Genomic DNA, 22,172 nt, shown 5'->3' on the forward strand with positions numbered 1-22,172 from the left:
TGTGAACTTAACCTCAAGTTGAAGAAAATTATACAAAATTACATAATAATTATATTTTTTCTAAAAAGTAAAATTTAAAATTTTTCACCAATTTTGAAAATGAATAATTTCAAATGAACTTATTAAATAACACCATGAGGTTTCGATGCATATATATATATATATATATATATATATATATATATATATATTTATACCATATATGTCTAATGCGCTATAATATGAAAAACCAATTCTTGGCACCTGTGGAATTGCATTCTTGCAAGGCAACTTGAGGGAGAAGGCAGAAAAGCAAGTTCATGGCCATTCTGAATCAAGCCGAGGTCCCTCAAGGCTATATATTTCTTCAAGCAGATATATATCTAGACAAAGTACGTATTTTGTAAGAAATTTCCAAATATTATTCTTATTATAAAATCAATTGGGTCTTTCTAATTAGCATTTTGCGAGCGTTCTCAATGTATATGTACATATGTACACACACACATATATATATATATATATGCGAGAGTACATCTCGAACATATATATCTCTAAGAGATAATGATCGAGCTGATTGATTATTCGTTGATAGAACACATGCCCAGAGATGAATAATTTGTGGCATACTGAATTTCCAGGGAAATAATTAATAATGGAAATTAACGGGACATTGAAGTTAAATAGAAATTTTCAAAAAAGAATTTAAAAACAAAAATACAGAAACAATTTTAAAATTGAAATTTATTTATTGAAAAGTATTTTTATTTACTAGTATTTTTATTCACTAGGGATTTTATTTACTAGTATTTTTTATTCCCTAGAGTTTATATTTACTAATATTTTTATTTACTAGTGTTTTTATTCGCTACGGTTTTTATTTACTAGTATTTTTATTCACTAGGGTTTTTATTTACTAGTATTTTTATTCACTAGGGTTTTTATTTACTAGTGTATTTATTCACTAGGGTTTTTATTTACTAGTGTTTTTATTCACTAGGGTTTTTATTTACTAGTATTTTTAAAGCCACTAGTGATTTGTAAAATTAATAGTCATATTTGCTAGTAATTTCTATACTTTCTGGTAATTTTTGTGATTACCAGTGGTTTTTGTTTCAACTTTTGATTTTTTAGAATTATAAAGGTGAATTCACATAGAGGCGTAAAGCGTAAAATTTTGTAACTAGATAAAGCGAAAAAGACAAATGTATATCCTTATCTCTTTCATACTCATTATATCTAGTTACAAAATTTCACACTTTACGCCTCAATGTGAATTCACCTTAATTTTTCCCCTATTTCTTGTGGTTTGTAACTAGTGATTTTTATGATAACTAGTTTTTTTAGTTACATTTATTTAATGTTTCAATGAAAAATAATAATTTTTTCAAAAATAATGTATTTAAAGAAAATTTTTCAAAAATTAAAATTTTTTTTTAAAAAAAGGGGGACAGAGGAGGGGGCGAATTTGTGAAAAATGTGATGAAAATTTTTATTGAAATCAAAGAAAGATAAAGGAAAGCCCGTAAATAATGCAAAAAAGTGTAAAAGAAGAGTCTCGATAAAAGAGCCTCGGGGGCAAACAGGTGGTCAGGGGAGGGCAAGCCCGTTATAAGCCCAAGTCTTCGCTATTCAGTGGATTAGCAACTTAGTGTTGGCCTTCGAGCCAACATCTCTGTGCCCCTCAACTTTTTCAGTATATTCATTTTCGTCAATTTCATTATTTTTTTTTTTTTTTAATTTATTTCTTCACTAAAATAAATAAATGACAAAGTGACCAAAAGTGTTGAAAAAAAAATTTGACTGTGCAAAACAAATGAAAATTAATTTCAATTAAAAAAAAAAAAACGGTCGCATTTTTTACAAGGTCATGGTTTGTCGGACGATACCGGTAACAATCGCGGCTCTTTTGCTGGTGATATTTTGCATTGATACTAAAGCAAGTGGAGTCGACGAATCGGATGATTCGATTATTATTGATGGTGAGTTTTTTTTCACCTAAAAAAAATAAAGTGGACAAAAAAAGATGAGAAAAAAATTTTTTTTTTTTTTTATTTGCCGGTTTACAATTTAAAAAAAAAATGTGATTGACTCAGAAGTCGGTCAGCGAACTCATGACAGAGACAGAAGCCAAGTGGAATTCTATTATGTTGACTGCGTACGCGACGCATATTTACACGCTATACGATTTGCGGTAAAGACATATACTAATGAGACAATGAAATTTTCCGATTACGCGTGACGTAATTTTTGTAACGGTCAATTTCAAATTTTTTAGGGTACTTTCTTTTTAAAATTGTTGACTATTTATTATTAATTTAATAATAAAAACTAACAATAAATTTTTTTTAAAATTAATTTAATTAATTAGTCAAATAGTTAATTTAATAAATAATTAAAAATTTCAGCTGCAGATTTAAATAAACGGGGACGTGAGGAGCGTCAATTTTTTACCCTTGAGAAAAAAAGTCTCCCTGGCCAGTGTTTAACATCAAAAGGTGAAGTGGGAAAATGTACAACTTTTAAAGAGTGTTATCCATACTTTAAAATCCCAGATTTGGGAATTCTAGACGGATGGGTTTTGGGAGTTTATGACAGTTGCAGTTATCTTCAATCGAATGGTAAAGCAGCTTTTGGAATTTGTTGCGCTGATTATCAGCCAACAACACCGACATCAAATTTGGAAAGTGAAATTCCAGTAGAAAACCCAGATGAGGTAAATAAGAGAAAAATTCTATTTTTGAAAGAAAATATTAAAAAAAAAACTTTCACATTTAAATTTCATTTCTAAGAAAAAATCTATTATTTTTAGAATTTTTTTAAAATATTTTTTTACGGTCCAAGAGAAATGGAAATGAGCAATAATTTAGTCACGGCATGAATTGACACGAATCGACTATTATAAAAACTGAGTCATCAACACGTTCTAAATTAAAATACGAATAAATTATTTTTCGTATTTATAATATTTATATATGGAAATCGACTCATAAAAAAAGTTAATTAAAAACAAAAAAAAAAAAATTTTCCTTTTTTTCTTTAAACTTTATTTAATTATGAGAATTAATGCAAATAGATACCTCTAAATTTAATTTAATGAAAATTTTTTTGTCTCAAATTAATTAATTAATTAATTAATTAATAATTAATTTATTAAAATTAATTTGGCATTTAATGCAAGATTTTTCTAATTTTTGCTGTTTCTTCACCCCCCACCTTCTACTTTTGCTTAACTTTCTCACCATTGGTTCGTTTTCATTGTCTCCATTCGCCATTTGTCATAATTCTCGTCAACTACCGCACTCTGCTCTAGTGAAAATTTAGTGACTTTATTGTTAAAATTAAGTTACTGTAAAGTTACTAAAATTTCGCTAGAGCAGGGTGCGGTAGTTCACCGAGAATTATGCCAAATAATAATTTTATTTGTTACTAGAAAAGTAGTAGCCGAAATTAGACTATTATTAAGCAGTTAAGCTCATTATTATTCATCATTAATATAAAACAACCCTTTTTTCTTTTTTCTCTGCGATAACTTAGTTTATCTCCTTTCAAAATTGAAATGCTCAGGATTATCTGGAAAAAATTAATTATTAACTTTAATTATTAATTAATAACTTTTTTCATTTTTTTAAATTTAATTATTTTGTCATAATTCTCGTCAACTACCGCACTCTGCTCTAGAGAAAATTTAGTGACTTTATAGTTAAAATTAAAAGGTTTCTATAAAGTCACTAAATTTTTACTAGAGCAGGGTGCGGTAGTTGACGATAATTAAGACAAATGGCGAGTGGGGACAGTGGAAACAAACGGCAGCTTTTTTAAAGCGCCAAATTTAAATCATAACTTGCAGTATATTTAAAAAAAATAGATAATAATTTACTAATTAGACACAACTTAATTTCTAATTAGTAAACTAATTATTTAATTACAAATAATAATAAATAAATCTTTTAAAATTATTAAATAAAAAATAAATACCTTAAAAATGAAATAACACTATTTCATATGAAAAATAAATTCTTCTTTTACAGGAAGTAACTGACGTGGATGAACAGAGCAAATTAGAACCAGTGAAACCACGTCCAAAGCCAACGGCCTCCTGGCCACCGCCACTTCCGACTCATCCTCCACATCACACAATTCCTCCAATTCCAACACATCCTCCACATTTTGCCGGTGGTGCCACGGCCGCTAGTCCCACTTCAAAACCATCATTAGCGTCATCGTCACAGAAACCCACAAGTGCCACATGGCCAACAAAAAAACCCGCCTACTGGCCACCTGGAATTCCAACCTCGTTACCAGGATTACCATCGGAAGTGCCACTTGCCCCCAGTAAACCGCCAACTACATCGGTGATTCCAACTACTTCTTCACCAATTGATTCTGGTTATTGTGGCTCGAAAAATGGACCACAAAAAATTTCTGACTCCGATCGTATTGTCGGCGGTCATAGTACAAAAATTGGCGAATGGCCCTGGATTGTGGCACTTTTTAATGCAGGTCGACAATTTTGCGGTGGATCGCTGATTGATAATATTCACATTCTGACTGCAGCTCATTGCGTTGTCAAGTAGGTAGAATTTTTTTTACACCCAATTGCAAATTATGCTGTTCTTCCGGTTTGAATGCATTTTGAAAAGTCGTGTCACTTCTATAGTAATTTTATTATAGTTCGTGGCGTATGGTTGCGCGTACAACTCCAAGTTTCACGCCACGAACTAATAAAATTATTATAGAGGTGTCATGACTTTTCAAAATGCCGTCAAACCGGAAGAACAGCTTATAATTGGATATATTTATATAAGTTGAATATTTTAATCTCTCCTAATATGACTATTGTACACAGCATGAATTCTTGGGATGTAGCGAGATTAACAGTACGTCTTGGTGATCATAATATAAAAACGAGCACAGAGGTTCGTCACATTGAGAGACGAGTGAAACGTGTTGTTCGACACAAAAATTTCAATTCAAGAACTCTCTACAACGACGTGGCACTTTTAACTCTTAATGAACCCGTGGAATTTTCCGAGCAAATACGACCAATTTGCCTACCATCCGGTCGTGATCTCTATCATCATCAGGAAGCCACTGTCATTGGTTGGGGCTCACTTCGAGAAAGTTAGTTTTGATTTATTTTTTTAATCGAAGTTATTTCAACTTTTTATTAACTTAATAATTTACAAAAATGTATTAATTATAACAAATTAATTATAGTCTTGAAATTATTGTGAACAAGCTAAAAAAGAAATTTCATTTACCTTTTTTAAAGGCGGTCCACAACCGGCGGTTTTGCAGCAAGTGACAATTAAAATCTGGTCCAATGCCGAGTGTAAAGTAAAATACGGAGCCGCTGCACCAGGTGGAATTGTAGACAGTTTCCTGTGCGCAGGACAAGCGCAAAAAGATTCCTGTTCCGTAAGTATAAATTTAAGGCGTTTCAACAATATACACCAAATTGCATGAATACTACACTTCCGGTTTGACGACATTTTTAAAAATCGTGACACTTCTGTAATAATTTTATTAGTTTATGGAGCATGACGTAACCAATGTACTCTTGTGGTCAGATATTTCTACACAATTTTGTCCTTTTCTAACGCACTTGTTGCCATGACAATATGTGAGTTAGAAAAGGACAAAAAAGTTTAGGCATGTACGGCCAAGAGTGTCACGACTTTTCAAAATCCCGACAAACCGGAAGGATAGCACACTAACACTTTGGGAAGGTTGCTATTGTCACCTCCCGCTATTTGTCATAATTCTCGTCAGCGACCGCACCCTGCTCGAGTGAACATTTAGTGAAATTCTAGTTAAAATTAAAAGTTTCTATAAAGTCACTAAATTTTTACCAGAGCATGATGCGGTAGTTGACGAGAATTGTGAAAATAATTTTGTTTTATTACTAAAAAAGTAGTAGCCGAATTTAGATTATTATTAAGCAGTTAAGCTCATTATTATTCATCATTAATATAAAACAACCTTTTTTTCTTTCTTTACTGCGATGACTTAATTTATCTCCTTTCAAAATTGAATTGCTCAGGATTATCTGCAAAAAATTAATTATTAACTTTAATTACTAATCAATTACTTTTCTTATTTTTTTAAATTTAATTAATTACCTCAATTATTTTAACTTTTTTTCATCATTTTCTTCTTCTTCCTATTCTCCAGGGTGATAGTGGAGGTCCGTTAATGGTAAACGACGGTCGCTGGACCCAAGTAGGAATAGTGAGCTGGGGAATTGGATGTGGTAAGGGCCAGTATCCAGGTGTTTACACGAGAGTCACGCACTTCCTGCCATGGATAAGTAAAAACTTGAAATAGAAATTGCCACATCGTCTTTAATCACTGATATAAAATTACCAGTTTCCTCCAGTCGTTCATCTCTTCTTTCATCGTCATCGCGCGTCTCCTATGAGCTTGGACCCTATATATATATGTAAACTAACCAGTCGCAAAATAATTACTGATTAAATATATATATATATACGGGAATCGTGATCATATATATATATAACAAAAAACTGCAGAGTGAAAAATATTTTATTGTTTTTCGAACAAGTTTTACATTTGATGTTATATATTATATGAAAATCTTTGATTTTTTGTGTATCTTCAATTGCCATATTTTTTATCATAAAAAAATGAAAATTAGGCTTTAGAAATATATTTTAGAAAATAAGAAGAGATTACTAGTTGTAAATCATATTTTCAAGTTGATTTTATATTACAAATCATCTAGAAAATTACATTATATTTTACGAATTTACAATTCGGTATAAAATAAAATTTAAACACACAAAAAATTACGTCGTTTTCAATTTTTGTTGACATAACCTAATTTTGCGATTTTTAATTAATTAATTAAGAAAGTGAAACTATTGAAATAAATTAAAACTTACGAAATATATAAAGTACTTGCGATGAACTTTTAAATTTACTTAACTATTCTTCTATGAAAAAAAATTCTTTTTAAATTTTCTAGGACTTAAAGGATTGCCAACTGAAAAAAAGACTAGGAATTACATGTGAAATAAAAACAAATTCGTGTACTAAAGTAAAAACCGATTTAAAAAGAAAATCAATTTTTTTATATTGTAAATCTTTCTTTCAAAAAGCACATTCCTTTATAGATTATTTTATATGACTATATACATACGATCAAGTATATAAAATAAAATAAAATTTACGTCCCTAATTTCTGATTATTTTTCTTTTCTAATATAATTAAAATACTTTTTTTTCTATATATACGAATGTTACGTCTCACAATTGCTCACGTTCAAGTGTTGCATGATATTCCGTGCTGAAAAAAAAATTACTTTCTTAAAAATCAATTATTTTTCAAATTACTTCAAATTGTTAAATATTACTCGACAGTATTGTAACTTTTACAAAAAAAAATTTATAAATAAAAAAAGTAGAGTAAGTTTTACAAAATAGTATTGTAACTATTGCAGAATAGTAAAACATTTACTGTAACAGTTACTCAACAGCATAGTAAATTTTACGTAATTTTTTAAAATAATCAAAAAACAAAATGAATATAAAAAAAAATTACCTTGAAAATAACACGTGTCGTAATTATCATCAGGCTGTGGTATAAATGGTGGCGTCGCCTTTTGTGGCTCGTCCCATGGAAAATCATTGAACAGCGCCATTTTCCGCACCTCGGCCGCAGTTGGCCGAACATTTTGATCGAGTGTAAGTAATGCATCAATGGCATTTGTCACCGATTCGGAAAGTGCTTCGTCATTTTCTGGCCACGTTACATTTCTATCGAGAATATTTGCAAACACCGCCTGCGGCGTCTCGTCATTAAACGGCGGTACACCAGTGCAAAATTCATATAAACAGACGCCCAATGCCCACCAATCGACAGCCGGACCATGACCTTGTCTCAAGAGTAATTCCGGTGCCAAATAATCCGGTGTACCAAGAATTCTCTCGTCTGATCGACTTAGAACTTGCTGAACACCTCTTCGCACTGATTTTGGTGTTCTGAAAAATTTTTCGATTAATAATTGTGTGATTTCAACCTTAGGCCTTATTTCCACGTAACTTTATTGTGGATACGGCCTAATAGAAAGTTTTGATTCGTTCGGTTGGTTGCCATTTGTTCTATTTCTCGTCAACTACCGCACCCTGCTCTACTGAAAATTTAGTAAATTTTAATTTTAACAATAAAGTCACTAAATTTTCACTAGAGCAGGGTGCGGTAGTTGACGAGAATTATGACAAATGGCGACAATGGAAACCAACCGTTCACATTGCCTAAGGGTACGATCACACTGTCTCATACATGCAAAAGTACACCCAATTGTATAAATTCTGTCCTTCCAGATTGATGACATTTTGAAAAGTCGTGAAACTTCTATAATAATTTTATTAGTTTATGGCGTAACCAGAAGAATGAGGTAGAGAAGGATAGATATATTGTTTGTCCTTCTCTAACTCATTCTTTCGCTTGCGTTTGCTCAGGCCTTAATAGCAGACCCCATACACTAATGAAATTATTATAGAAGTGTCACGACTTTCCAAAATGTCGTCAAACCGGAAGTACAGCATTTATGCAATTGGGTATAAATAAAAAAGAATACGAACCTAAAAGGTGTGTACACATCCCCACCGCTTCTTGCAGGCGTTTTAATCGGCGAAATCCCCTGCGGAGATCTATGTTCCACATTTAAACTCTCGACACTTATATCGGGAGCCGAATTCGAAGGAGGTAAATCAAATCTCGTCGTTTTGACAATTCCCTTTTTTTCTTCCTGCATCAATTGTTGTTTCCTATCAGGCCAGTGTCGATCTTTATTTTCCGATACTGGTGTGCTAAATGCCACTCTTCCACCTGATGCACCTTCAGAATTACTTTTCCCTCTGGCCTCATCTCTCAATTTTGATGTAACACTAACTGGCGTTTTATTGCAATTAAAAATATGACCTCGATTCTTTCTCTTTGGCGTGAGATCACCGCCTTCCAATTCCATTAGATTAATTTCCCTCGTAAGTCCCGTACTTCCCGCATTATGATGCAATCGTTTTCTCTTGGTACCCCTGGCAAATGAATTAACACAACTACTCAATGGACTGACAATATGATGATGACGCGTCTTCTCAGCCTCCAAAGTCGATTCCTCCTCATTCTCAGAATGTTTGCCATTATTAACAGCCAATGGAGAAATTCGTCTCTTAAATGCATTATCCGAAAATGCTTCGCACGTATGATAACTTCCGGAACTAATCAAATCATTATTGGTTTCTGTATATTTAAGTAAATCTTCAGCTGATTGAAAGGGATTAATACCCGAGACATTGGAACGATCACCAGGCGGTGTTGAACATATGGAACTCATAGACATTTGCATAGATTTGCGTTGAAGTGTCGGAAGTAAATTACAAACAAGATCACTTCCACCACTGAATTCAAAATGATTTGAGTCATTGTTTGTTTTTTGTCCCGATCCAAAGGAAAGATGAGAAGTGAGTGACAATAATTGACCTGGAGTTCGGGTACAGAGACTTGGTGTACAATTAACAAGATCCGAGATTTCAAGATCCCTATGAAGAGTTGATATTTTGCTGAGGCCAAAATCGGTTAATTTCACGTGACCCTCTCGTGAAAGAAGCATATTGTCGGGTTTAAGATCGCGATGTACAATTCCATGTGAATGAAGATACTCGAGAGCGAGAGTGACTTCAGCGGTGTAAAATGCCGCCATTGATTCTTCCATAAAACCACAATAACTTACAAGACTTTTGAGATCACCACCCACCATGTATTCCATCACAAGATAAACATTGCTGAGCGTTTGCAGTGAATAGAAAAGTTGAACACAATATGGACTTCTCGTTATTGCCAATGCATTACGTTCAATGACAACTTGTGAGGCCATATTTTTGTGGATCATTTCATTTTTTTTCATTACCTTTATAGCGTAAATTAATTCTGGATTTGTTTTTTTGTAGCCGAGGAAAACTTTTCCAAATGCACCTCTACTGATTGGTTTCACTATTTTGAAATCCGTTATCTCTGGCACCTGCAATTAAAAATTTTTGAGGTTAATAAAAATTATTTTAATTAACAGTTAATTATTTAGTATAAAAAATGTCTGTTTTGAATTTGAAACTATCTTAATGTGGAGGGAAGTGAAAAAAATTTTGAATTGTAAAAGGACCTTAATCTTGGGTTAATTTTTACCGAGTGGGGGGAACTGCAGAGGGAAAAGTTACTGAGGAACCTGCGAAATGTGACATCACTATTGAGCATATGTTCACATTTTAGAGATTTTACTGTTCTACAATAACTTTCTCACAAAACTGTCACATTTCAGACGTTCTTCTACAAATAGTTTCCCATCTAGGTAACGCGGTTTAGGTTGGTTTCCATTGCTAAAGGCATGAGCAGAATAGAAAGGTAACCGTAATCGTAAACGCAACCGGATTACGATTCCGATTATGTTTCTATTCTGCTCATGCCTTAACGCAGAGAAGAAAGAAAAAAAGTTTGTTTTATATTAATGATGAATAATAATGAGCTTAACTGCTTAATAATAATCTAAATTCGGCTGCTACTTTTTCTATAGTAGAAACGAACCGTTTAGTGAGGTTATGTTGCAAAATAATTTTACATTCTTAAAAAGAAATTTCCGATTCAAGTCGTTATAATTTTTAAAGTTTTTTTTTATTTAATAATATGTTGATCAAAACTGATATGTATTTTTTTTCGAGTTCAAAAAGTATTATGAAGTCTAACATATATTTATTTACGTAGCTCAATTATTTACTTTTTTTAAATTATCTGCGAAACATGAGAACATAACCTAAAAATTTTCGATCTTTATAATTGTCAAAATAGATTCAATAAATTTCTTATTAATGGAAAATTAATCATTAAAAATGAATGCCTATTCAAATCGCTACGTAAATAAAAATTAGTTTATTTAAAAAATATTTTGGTTTCTCAATTTTTTTTTTTTTTTTTTTTTTAGTGAAAATTATCTTTAAGTACATATTAAAAATAGCCAATTTTTAATTTGAACAATTTATTACAAAACAGTACAAAATGTTACACAAATTAAGAACGAATATAATAATTCGGAAAGAACATTTTTCCGACAAAAAAACCTTGTAGTCTTTTTTTAACATAATAACTTTTAAATATAATAAATAACATAAAAGTATATAAAAGAAAAATTTTTAATTTTTCAAAAAAAAAGTTTTTTTAAATGTTAAACATTTACGACGATTATTTTTTTTAAAAAAAACCCATTATTTCTTATTCAAAGCTGTACCAAAAATTCGAAAATCTTTCGAATCAAGACTTTTAAAAATCATTTTAACAGCATCAGGCGGTAATTTTCGATTTTTTGTGAAAAAATCAAATGTTTTATTGACAAACTTTTTTAAAGTTTTCGCCCTTTGTTGACGACTCTCCAAAAAATGGTTAAAACACGGAAATTCTTTTTTATAATCACCGGCAATTAAAATCTGATTTAATTTACCATTCTTAACATGCTGAACCGTAGTGTAAAAATCTTGAGTTAAAAAATCAAAATACGTAATTCCCGATTGTTTTAAAATTGTCATTGATTTTAATTTTTTCACTTCATTTTTTGCTTCATGAAAAAATTTAAATGCCTCTTGTACTTTTACATCGTTATGTTTAATAAATTTTTGTAAATAATCACCTAAATCCTTTTCCCGCAGAGCAATATAACAAACAAGAAGTTTATGATTATCTTTAAATCGAAATAAATTATATCGTTTATAATCATCTTCATTGACATTGAATATCGTTTGAAACTTGGCTCCCAATTCCAATAAACATTCAACAACACTTGACGATGAAAAATCGATTGCAATCATTAGTACACTTTTATCAATAAGTGTTTCTTTTGCATTAACATCAGCACCATGATCAACTAAATATTCAATTGTCTCTAAACACGATGTTTTACCCTCATTGTCCTTAATTGCCATCATTAATGGTGTATAACGACATTCGCCTTTAAAATCAATTTTCAATCCATTTGACAAAAGAAATTCAATCATTTTCACACAATTTCCCTGTGCTGCATGATGAAGCGCCGTATTTCCATCCATATCAACATCTTCTAAATAGGCATTGCATTTCAATAATAATTTTACTTCCTTAAAACGTCCCATTTTACATGCCTCATGTAATGCCGAAGCACCATTTTCACCACGATTATTTGGATTAGCACCATTTTTCAACAATAATTTCATTATTTTTAAATTGAATGTTGATTCAACTTCTGTGTATTTTTTCACACGATCCGTATACTCGTGATAAAATTCATCATAAAAATAGCCATCAGTCGATTTTAAAAGTACTTTTGTTGTACTTTGTCCACAAACATGATAAAGTGGATTTCCCTGACAGCAACGATTTACATTCACATAGGCATCAAAATTAAGAAGTATTTGACAAATTTCATAATTTTCAAGGCACGCCGCATAATGTAGAGGTGTGAGTTTTTCACAAGTTTTTGCATTTGGATCGGCGCCATTCTCCAAAAGAAATTTCACAGAAATTGGAATTTCTTCCCTCACAGCATAATGTAATGCAGTTCTATCGAAATAACCCTGAAAATTAATATCCAAAGGTGCTTGTGGTATATATCTTACATTACAACCGCCTTCAATAAAATAATCCCTATTTGCTTTACGTGGTTTTGTTCTCTCTAATTTTCTCTCAGCAGGCGATAGAGAATTTAAAAATTTTCGACAATCACGTAAAATAACTTCTAATATATAACCACATGCAATACGAGCGGCAAAAAATATTAACAATGGATAATCATTTTTTTGAATATTAAATAATTTTTTATTCCTTAAAATTGTTTTAATCATTCCCATTGTGCCTTCAAGATTTTCCTCTTCCGAATCTTCTTCGCTTTCTTCTTCTTCTTCTTCTTCTTCGAACGATAAATTTTCCTCTAAATCTGAAGACAGGTCAAAATATTCCTCATCTTCTGATACTTCCATCGTTTCTTCTTCTTTTTTATCTTGTAAATTATTTCCGTTTTTTGCATCAAGTACAATTTTTTTTACAATTAAACGCAATGTTTTCTCTGGACCATGAAGTAAAGCGAGATGCAATGGTGTTACACCCTGTTTACTTGTAATATTAATATTTGCTCCATGTTCAATGAGAATTTTTACAAGTTGAATATCATCATTTTTTATTGCATTAAAAATTGCCGTCTCACCATTTTTATTTGGTAAATTAACATTAGCGCCTAATTCACACAATTGTTTGATATTTTCTGCTGTACCACATTTTGCCGCAATGTGTAAAAATGTTGAACAATTAGAGTGAAATTGTTTCTGTAGAATGCCCTCTTCTTTTATTAACAATGAAATGAGATAATTATTTTTTTCCTCAATTGCTTTGGAAAATTTTACAAAACGTTCATCAATTATTTCTTCCTCTTCGTCGTCATCGCTTATATTGTAATCGAAATTGGACATTTTTTAAAAAAAAAATTTTATCTGTAAGAAAAAAGAAAGGGGTAAATTTATTTAGTTTCAATTTAATTTTTCTTTATTTAAAAAAACCAAAATTTATTAAAATAAATATTGCAAACTATATTTAAATAAAGTGGAAAAAAAGAAACAATTTTTTTAAATTCCAAACAAATCAATTTAAATTAATATTTATGTATAAATTATAATATTACGTTTTTGAAAGTGAATAAAAAATTTTTAAGAGTCAAATTGAAAAAAATAAATATAAATAAATAAAATAAATAAAATAAATAAAATAAATAAAATAAATAAAATAAATAAAATAAATAAAATAAATAAAATAAATAAAATAAATAAAATAAATAAAATAAATAAAATAAATAAAATAAATAAAATAAATAAAATAAATATAAATAAATCAAAATACTACGTTTTTGAAAATCAAAAATTTGAAAAAATAATGAAATAAAGAAAAAAAATTAATTTTAGAATTAGAAAAAATGTGAAAATTTAAAAAATGGAATGTTTTAAAAAAGAAAAAATTAAAAGAAAAATCGATAATCGTTGACAACGAAATTTTTTTTTTCGAGAAATATTGCAAAAATTTTGAGGTTAGAATCACTTTTTTTTGAGAAAATATTTAAAAAATTGAAATCCTATTGAATTTATTAAATACAATTATATATTTTTCAAAATAATTAATTACATTTATCATTTTTTTTTTTAATAATAATTAGAAATAATTTATTACAAATTAATTTATTACAATTTCAAGGCAATGGAAATTATTTTACACAAAGAAAAATATATCATAATTTTATTTGACAATTTATAATAATTAAAACTTTACTCACCCAAAATAAAATAGAAGTGAAAATGAAAAATTTCTTTCTCAGAGCAACACAATTTTTTATAAAAATGTAACAATGATGCAAATGGATTAAAAAGAGAAGTAAATTCCAAAAATATTCGTTAAATGTTTCTTCATTTGTCTTTATTTATCAATTTATCTTTATTTTTTTTTCTCGAATATGGCAACACTGATCAGTGAATGGCAACTGCGCTAAAAATTCGTTTGATTGGTCAGAAAAAAATTACGCGCTCTTATTTGAAATACTTTAAAAATGAAAATAATAAAAAAAAAATGGAAAATATGTTTCATCTAATTTAAAAAATAAATTTTATAAACACAAACCACATTAATTATTTATTATACCAATTTTTTTAGAATTACATAATTTTTAAATAAATAAATAATTATTAATAGAGAAATTATAATTATTCACTATTTAGTAAATTACACGAAAAAAATAATATTATGGCAATAATAAAAATTCTTGTTAAAAACAATATTAATAGTAAACAGTCTTTTTCGTTGATAAAATTTTTTTTCTTCAGTTTCACTAAATTTTCATCCAGTTCCACATCATTTTTTCTTTCTTCAATTTCAAAAGATAGTATATTTTTTTCTAAAAATAAATAATTTTTTTTCCCAATTTTTGTGAATAATTTTTTTTTTTTCTTCAATGACTTTTTTTCATTTAATTGACTTTTTTTAATTAACCAATAAATTTTTTTCAAACAATAAGTAATATATTTCAATGGTTGAATCATTGTAAATATTGATAAATTTTGAAGAAAAAAAATTGTTTCCTAGGCGTGAAGAAATTCGAAATTTATTATCTGCAATAAAAAAAATTTTAATTAAATTAATTTTCTCCACCTAAAGAATTAATACTAATTATTATTGATATTATAAATTTAATATTAATAAATTAATTAATAAATAATTTATTTATTCATTTATAAATTAATATTTAGACTTTAGTGAAAAAAATAATTATTTAATCAAAATAATCGTTTATTTTTGACTATATAAATAATTATTTGAACCAAATATTTTTTATTTCAATCAAATAAACTTTATTTTACTTACCTAAAAATAAAAAGAAAGTGAAAATAATAAATCTGCGTCGAAAATTCAAATTTCCAATGAGCACAACACTTATAAAAAAAATTAAAAATTTTTTTTTGTGCTTTTCCAAATATAAAAATATTTATTCTTTTTCAATGACACAAAAAAATATTCTGTATGATTCTTATTCCGATTTTCTGAATATTATGAATTATTTTTTGTATTACCACAAAAAAAAAATTATCATGAAATTGAAAACTTACGTCAATTATATTTATTTTCGAAATTCAATATTGAAATAATTATATTACACAGTAAATATATATATAAATATTTTCTCAAATAAAAAAGAAATAAAGTAATGAAATTTTATTGAATTTTATGTCATTTCATTTCAATGGATTGTTTTATATATTACGCGGTCGATTTTTTTTAATGGATGATTAATAATATAAAAATACAATAATATTTGTCAAAAGTGGAACGAATATTTCACAATAAATATTCACGTGAATATTTCCTCAATATTTTTCATAATAATTATTATAAAATTAGTAATAAAAAAATAATTTTCATTTATTTTTATTTATTTATAATACAACAAATAATAGTAACAAAAATGAAATTATAATTTTTTTTATAATTTAATTTACAAAAAATTACGAAGTAAAAAATTTTTTTTTTTTGCACTCAAAATCACTTTTTAGTCAAAATTCTTCCAAAAATACGAAAATCAATAGAACGAAGTCGTCTCATTATCATATCAACGGCAAGAATTGGCAATTGTACTTTACCACCGCAATTTAAAATAAAATCAAAAATTTTATCAATCGAACACTCTAAATTTTCCACTCTCTTAAAACGATTCTCCAATAAATAATAATAACATGGAAATTCTTTTTTATAATCACCAATTGTTAAAATTCTCCTTATATTTGTATTCTTAATAAGTTGATAGCTACTATAAAAATCACGTGTTAAAAAATCATAATACGAAATTCTCGTCTCATTTAAAATTCTCATTGTTCGTAATTTATTAATTTCTAATTTTGATTTTTGAAAATAATCCCTTGCCTCTTGTATAATTTTTCTCTTATTACCAACATAACTAACAATAAAATTATCCAATTCTTGATTATTATTTTCACATTTTAATGCGGCAAATGAAATTAAAATTTGTCTACTCTCTTGAACGCCGGGAAAATAAAAACTCGATAATATTTCACCCATTGCCGGTGAATTATAATTATCCGTTTGATAATTCATTTTCCAATCGGCGCCTAATTCTAAAAGACATTCAATAACATCGGCCCAATCAAAATAAGCAGCTATATGTAAACAAGTTGCACCATTTCCATTACGTGCATTAATATTTGCACCGCAATCAACGAGATATTCAATTATTTTTAAACATTTACGTCTTTCATTTTGTACAGCCAACATTAATGGCGTGTAATTATTTTCATTTCTACAATCAATATCGAGATTCAATTCAAGTAAAAGATGAACAATTTCTTTTGAACAACCAATTGCTGCATGATGGAGAGCGGAATTTTTTTCATAATCTAAAATACGATAATTTGCATTGTATTTGAGGAGAATTTTCGCTTCTGATAATCGTCCAGCTCGACATGCTTCTAAAAATGGTGTCGTTCCCTGACTACCACGACATTCAGTGTCTGCATTATTTTCAAGTAATAATTTCATTATTTCCCCATTGAATATCACTTCTGGCTCATAATAGGAATTCATACGATTCATAAATGTATTGTGTATCTCATCATAATAGTAGCCATCGCCTGATTTTAGGAGATTTTTCATTTCACTTCTACCGGCGATAACGTAAAGTGGTGAACCTTCACGTGATGATTCGACATTTACATCGGCGCCATGCTCAAGAAGAAGTTGTGAAATTTCTAAATTTTCCAATGCCACCGCATAATGAAGTGGTGTAAATTTATCCCTCGTTGAACAATTTACATCCGCACCTTCTTTCAGAAGAAATTCAACAATTTTTGTTTTTTCCTCACGTACCTGTGAGGTGAAAAAAAAAAGATTTTTTCTCAATATAAAATTAAAAAACTATTTTTTCTTCTCAGGCTTCAAAGTGTGAGTAGTAAAAAAAAAAGTAAGTCTCCAAAATTCAAAAAAATAAAAAAATTATCGTTAAAGTAAAAAAATATATAAGAAAAAATTTTATTATAAATTAAATTATTTTTTAAGACGAATTTTAATTTTTCAAAATTGGCAACAAAATTCCTTTTTATACGAATTTTTATTTAAGAAAAAAATTTAGTTACCGAATTTATGTCGAAATTTTTAATTTACAGTTTTTTTTTTACATAATTTATTTAAGAAAATTTCAATTTAGCCAAATTCTTATTCAATCGAATTTTTAAATTACAAATTCCAATTGACCGAATTTTTAATTGTACGAATTTTTATTTCTACGAATTTCTATTTGTACGAACTTTTAATTGATAGATTTTTTGCGACGCCGAATTTTCATTTATCCGAAATTATAAATGTTCAAACAAACAATCGACAGAAAGATTTTGGCATAATTTTTCAAAAATTGACCAATAACAATTTTCTTGATAATTTCTATAATTTGGTGAATTTTAAAAATTACGCGGAAATCATTTTTGTCGATTATTTGTTTGAATATTTGTAATTTCGGTCAAATTAAAATTCGGCGTCATAAAAAAATTGGTAGAAATTAAAATTTATAGAAATTAAAATTCGGTTTCGCAAAAAATTCTATCAATTAAAAATTCGTGCAAATTAAAATTTGTAGAAATTAAAATTCGGTTTCGCAAAAATTCTATCAATTAAAAATACGTATAAATTAAAATTCGGGCAAATTAAAATTCGTACAAATTAAAATTCGGCTTCGCAAAAATTCGTACAAAATAAAAATTCGTGCAAATTAAAATTTATAGAAATTAAAATTCGGTTTCGCAAAATATTCTATCAATTAAAAATTCGTACAAATTAAAATTCGTGCAAATTAAAATTTGTAGAAATTAAAATTCGATTTCACAAAAATTCTATCAATTAAAAATACGTACAAATTAAAATTCGGGCAAATTAAAATTCGCGCAAATTAAAATTCGTACAATTTAAAATTCGGCTTCGCAAAAATTCTATTAATTAAAAATTCGTACAAATTAAAATTCGGGAAAATTAAAATTCGACTTCGCAAAAATTCTATTAATTAAAAATTCGTACAAATTAAAATTCGGGAAAAATTAAAATTCGGTGACTTGGAATTTCTGTTATTTAAAAATTCGAATCACATAAAATTCAATTGAATGAGAATTCTATTAAATTAAAATTATTTCAAATAAAAAATCATGTAAATGAAATAACAGTAAAATGAAAATTTTCCATCAATTAAAAATTCAGTAGCTATAAATTTTATTAAAAATAAAAATTCATATAAAAAGAAATTCTGTCAAATTTTAATTTTAAAAATTGAAAAAATTTCAAAAAAAAAAATATATTTCTAATAAAATTACTTTAAAATAACAATTTTAATTCATAATTTTATTATTACAAACTTTAAAGAAATTCTAATAGAAATTTTTTCAAAAATAATTTGAATCAAGTATTTTAATATTTAGTTTTCAAAATAATATAATTTTCAAAGAACTTTAGTTGAAAATTTGCAAATTATTGTATTTTTCAAGGATTTTAATGGAAATTTTTGAAAATAATTAAATTTCTGATGATTTAAATAAAAAAAAAAAAAAATTGTAAATAATTGAATTTTCAAAGAATTTTAATTGCAATTTTCGAAACGAATTAAGTTTTTCAATTAAATTTATTGAAAAGCGTTTAATTACAATTTTTTTTCTGAAATAATTGAATTTCAAAGAATTTTAGATTTATTTAAAATAATTGAACTATTTTATGAATATTTGAAAAAATAATTTCATATTTGAAGAAAAATAATCAAAAATATTAAAAAAAAAAAAATTGTACTTTAAAGCCTGAATTAATTGTTTATATTTTTATAATTTTACATACCGCGTAATGAAGAGCTGTTCTTTCAAAATAACCCTGAATATTCAATTCTTCCGGTGCCATTGGCAGTATTCGTTTGGAAGAAAATTTTTCCTTTAAATTTTCCATCTTACGTGAATTTAAAAATTCCCGACAATCACGTAAAACTAATTGTAAAATATAAGAACTTTCACTTTTTGCAGCAAAATATATCAATAATGGATAATCCTTATCAATAATATTCAATTGTTTTTTATATTTCAATAAAAATTTCATTAAATTTATTTTATTTTCAAATTTTTTCAATTTTAGTTCATTATTTTTTTTCAAATTTTCCCCATTTGTTGGGAAATTTTCTATCGATTGTAAATTATTTTCGAAATTTTTTTCTATTAATAAATTTTCCATCGTTGAATTGGTGTCAATAAATTTTTCCAATAAAATTTGAACAGTTTCCTCTGTACCATGAAGTAATGCAAGATGAAGTGGCGTTGTACCAATTTCACATTTAATATTTATTGATGCATCATAATTCAATAATATTTTTGTCATTTCATATGAATTTTGAACAGCATAAAAAATTGGTGTCTCGCCACGTCTATTTGTTACATTGACATTAATATTATGTTGACACAATTGGCGAACAATAGAGGCTGTGCCACGTTTTGTGGCAACATGTAATAATGTTAAATCATCATAGCTAAATTTTTTCTCAAGTATTCCACGTTTTTTTATTAATAATTCAATAAAATTTTGATTATTTTCTTTAATTGCTTTTTGAAAATCAGCAAAACACGCATAATAATCCTCATCAATTTGTGAATCTTCAATATCCATTATTCTTTTTTTTTTCTTTTTTATTTCTGCAAGAAAATAACTATTTGCAATATATTTTTTTTCCATTTTATTATTATTATTATAATTTACCCGCAGATAATATAAATTAAAAAATTTTACTTACCTAAATGAAAAAAAGTAAATAAAAGTTTTGCGTCAAATTTAAAGTATAATTTCTAACAAAAAAAAAAAAACACTTGGAAAAAAAAGTTCAATAAACTTTTTTTGTGATTTTTCATAGAAATAGAAATTATAAAAAAATATGTTCCTTCCCTTCCGGCGTGTAGACGAAATAAACACTACGTGACTTTTATATACTTCAACTGCGTGTATTATGACTTATTATTATTATTATTATGAAATTTTACATGCGTCAGGCATGTAACTATTTCCGAAATTCCCATGATATTTTAAAAAAAAAATATTATATACAAATTAAAATAGACAAAATAAAAAAATTTACCTCGTAAAAAACATTTTTTTCTATTTTTATTTCTTATTATTTTCATTTAATGATTTAAAATAATTTATAAATGAGAAATTGTTTTAAAATATTTTCAAATTTCAATAAAAAGTAATAATATAAGGTGAATTATTAGGTAAAAAAAAAAAATTCGGAGAAAATAGATTAACACCTATTTTGTAAATAGAAATATTAATTACAAGAATACAACAAATAATAATAATAATAATTTCGTAATAAAAAGAAATTTTTAATTTTAATTTAATTAGATATTAAAATAAAATAAAATAATTGTCATTTAATAATAATAATAAAAAATAGTAATTATTTTAATAACAATAACAATGACAACGATTATAATAATAATAATAATAGTAATAATAATGTAATAATCTATAGGCAATTATTATTATACAATTTTCGTAATTATTTATCAAAAGTATAAATAAATACGGTAAATTTTATTATAGAGCCAAAAGAATATTATAAAGTTTGTAATATGGAAAAAATCTATTTTAGATTCATTAATATATAAATAAAGTACGCGAGAAAAACAATTAATAAACAATTATGGCAAACATAACCTATAAATTCGTAATATACGAATTGTATATATAAAATATTAAATAAATGACAGATAAATATTTTAAATGGGGGAAAAAATTGATAAATTCAACAAAAAAAAGTATATAAATGGCAAACATTAAACAATAAACAATAATATAATAACTATTATATCGTTTGAAATTTACCTTGGCTGCAGGATTGACGATTTTTGAAATAGTATTGAAAATAGAATGATCTATTTGTTTTTCATTTTGTTCGGGTGTTTTTTCACAATTTCTTATTTGTTCCTCATTAATTTCCAATTCATCATTATCATTTTTTTCCCTAGGACTTTTCACTTCGCCACTCTCAAAATTTTGACCCGATTCTTCACTCATTTCAACACCTGAATCAGTTGTAATTTCCAACTTTTTTTCCATAATACACAAACACACGGGCACAATTTTTATTTTTATTTTATATATGTATCAGGAAATTCCTGATATTTACATATATATATTTAACTACATATATTTTTTTTTTTGAAACAAAAATTTCTATACTTTTAATTTCTGATTATAAATGTTTTACAAATTTAAAAGTCTAACCTCAAAATGTTATTAATATACCGAAATCACATTTTATAATCTTTTTTTCTGAATTAATATTCACTTAACGGAAATGAATTTATTTTCTTTTGTCACACGTAGAAAAAAAGAACTATTTTATAATACGCGATTGTTTAAAAATATTTTCGGAGCTCGTATTTGGAGCATTATTTAACACACACACACACACACAGAAACGACAACAAACTTTTTAGCGGTAAAAATAACAGGATATTAACCGGTTTACAACTGTCAAATGACAGGAAGTGTTGCTATTTTGATTTTTTTTAACATTTGGCGGGAATATTTGAAAACG

General features: G+C 27.2%; 3 protein-coding genes across 5 annotated transcripts; 1 reads left to right on the forward strand and 2 right to left on the reverse strand.

Annotated features, from left to right (window-relative positions):
* The first annotated feature begins 1,608 nt into the window (after window positions 1-1,608).
* On the forward strand, window positions 1,609-7,183 carry LOC127280509 (proclotting enzyme-like). Its single transcript, XM_051303541.1, has 6 exons — window positions 1,609-1,961; window positions 2,388-2,695; window positions 4,011-4,552; window positions 4,829-5,103; window positions 5,255-5,400; window positions 6,157-7,183. The coding sequence occupies exons 1-6, from the start codon at window positions 1,850-1,852 to the stop codon at window positions 6,307-6,309; spliced, it is 1,536 nt and encodes a 511-aa protein (XP_051159498.1). The 5' UTR covers window positions 1,609-1,849; the 3' UTR covers window positions 6,310-7,183.
* LOC127280504 (serine/threonine-protein kinase greatwall-like) lies at window positions 7,036-22,065 on the reverse strand. 3 transcript variants are annotated; one of them, XM_051303531.1, is made up of 4 exons: window positions 21,455-22,065; window positions 8,590-10,025; window positions 7,547-7,986; window positions 7,036-7,291 (listed from the first exon to the last, which is right to left on the reverse strand). In XM_051303531.1, exons 1-4 carry the CDS (start codon window positions 21,686-21,688, stop codon window positions 7,245-7,247), a joined length of 2,157 nt encoding a protein of 718 aa, XP_051159488.1. In that variant the 5' UTR covers window positions 21,689-22,065; the 3' UTR covers window positions 7,036-7,244. The 3 variants fall into 3 exon arrangements, with proteins under 3 accessions (XP_051159488.1, XP_051159490.1, XP_051159489.1); XM_051303533.1 differs by lacking the exons at window positions 7,036-7,291; window positions 7,547-7,986; window positions 8,590-10,025 and adding exons at window positions 15,961-17,428; window positions 19,427-20,265 and having other exon boundaries at window positions 21,455-21,590; XM_051303532.1 differs by lacking the exons at window positions 7,036-7,291; window positions 7,547-7,986; window positions 8,590-10,025; window positions 21,455-22,065 and adding exons at window positions 15,961-17,428; window positions 19,427-20,265; window positions 20,364-20,548.
* Window positions 10,994-14,501, reverse strand: LOC127280502 (ankyrin-3-like). Its single transcript, XM_051303527.1, has 2 exons — window positions 14,334-14,501; window positions 10,994-13,503 (listed from the first exon to the last, which is right to left on the reverse strand). Exon 2 carries the CDS (start codon window positions 13,480-13,482, stop codon window positions 11,257-11,259), a length of 2,226 nt encoding a protein of 741 aa, XP_051159484.1. The 5' UTR covers window positions 13,483-13,503; window positions 14,334-14,501; the 3' UTR covers window positions 10,994-11,256.
* Window positions 22,066-22,172: the final 107 nt, after the last annotated feature.

Source organism: Leptopilina boulardi, unplaced genomic scaffold (genome assembly GCF_019393585.1).
Source record: "Leptopilina boulardi isolate dan_hultmark-lab unplaced genomic scaffold, ZJU_Lbou_2.1 LbouV2_248, whole genome shotgun sequence".
Classification (NCBI taxonomy): domain Eukaryota; kingdom Metazoa; phylum Arthropoda; class Insecta; order Hymenoptera; family Figitidae; genus Leptopilina; species Leptopilina boulardi.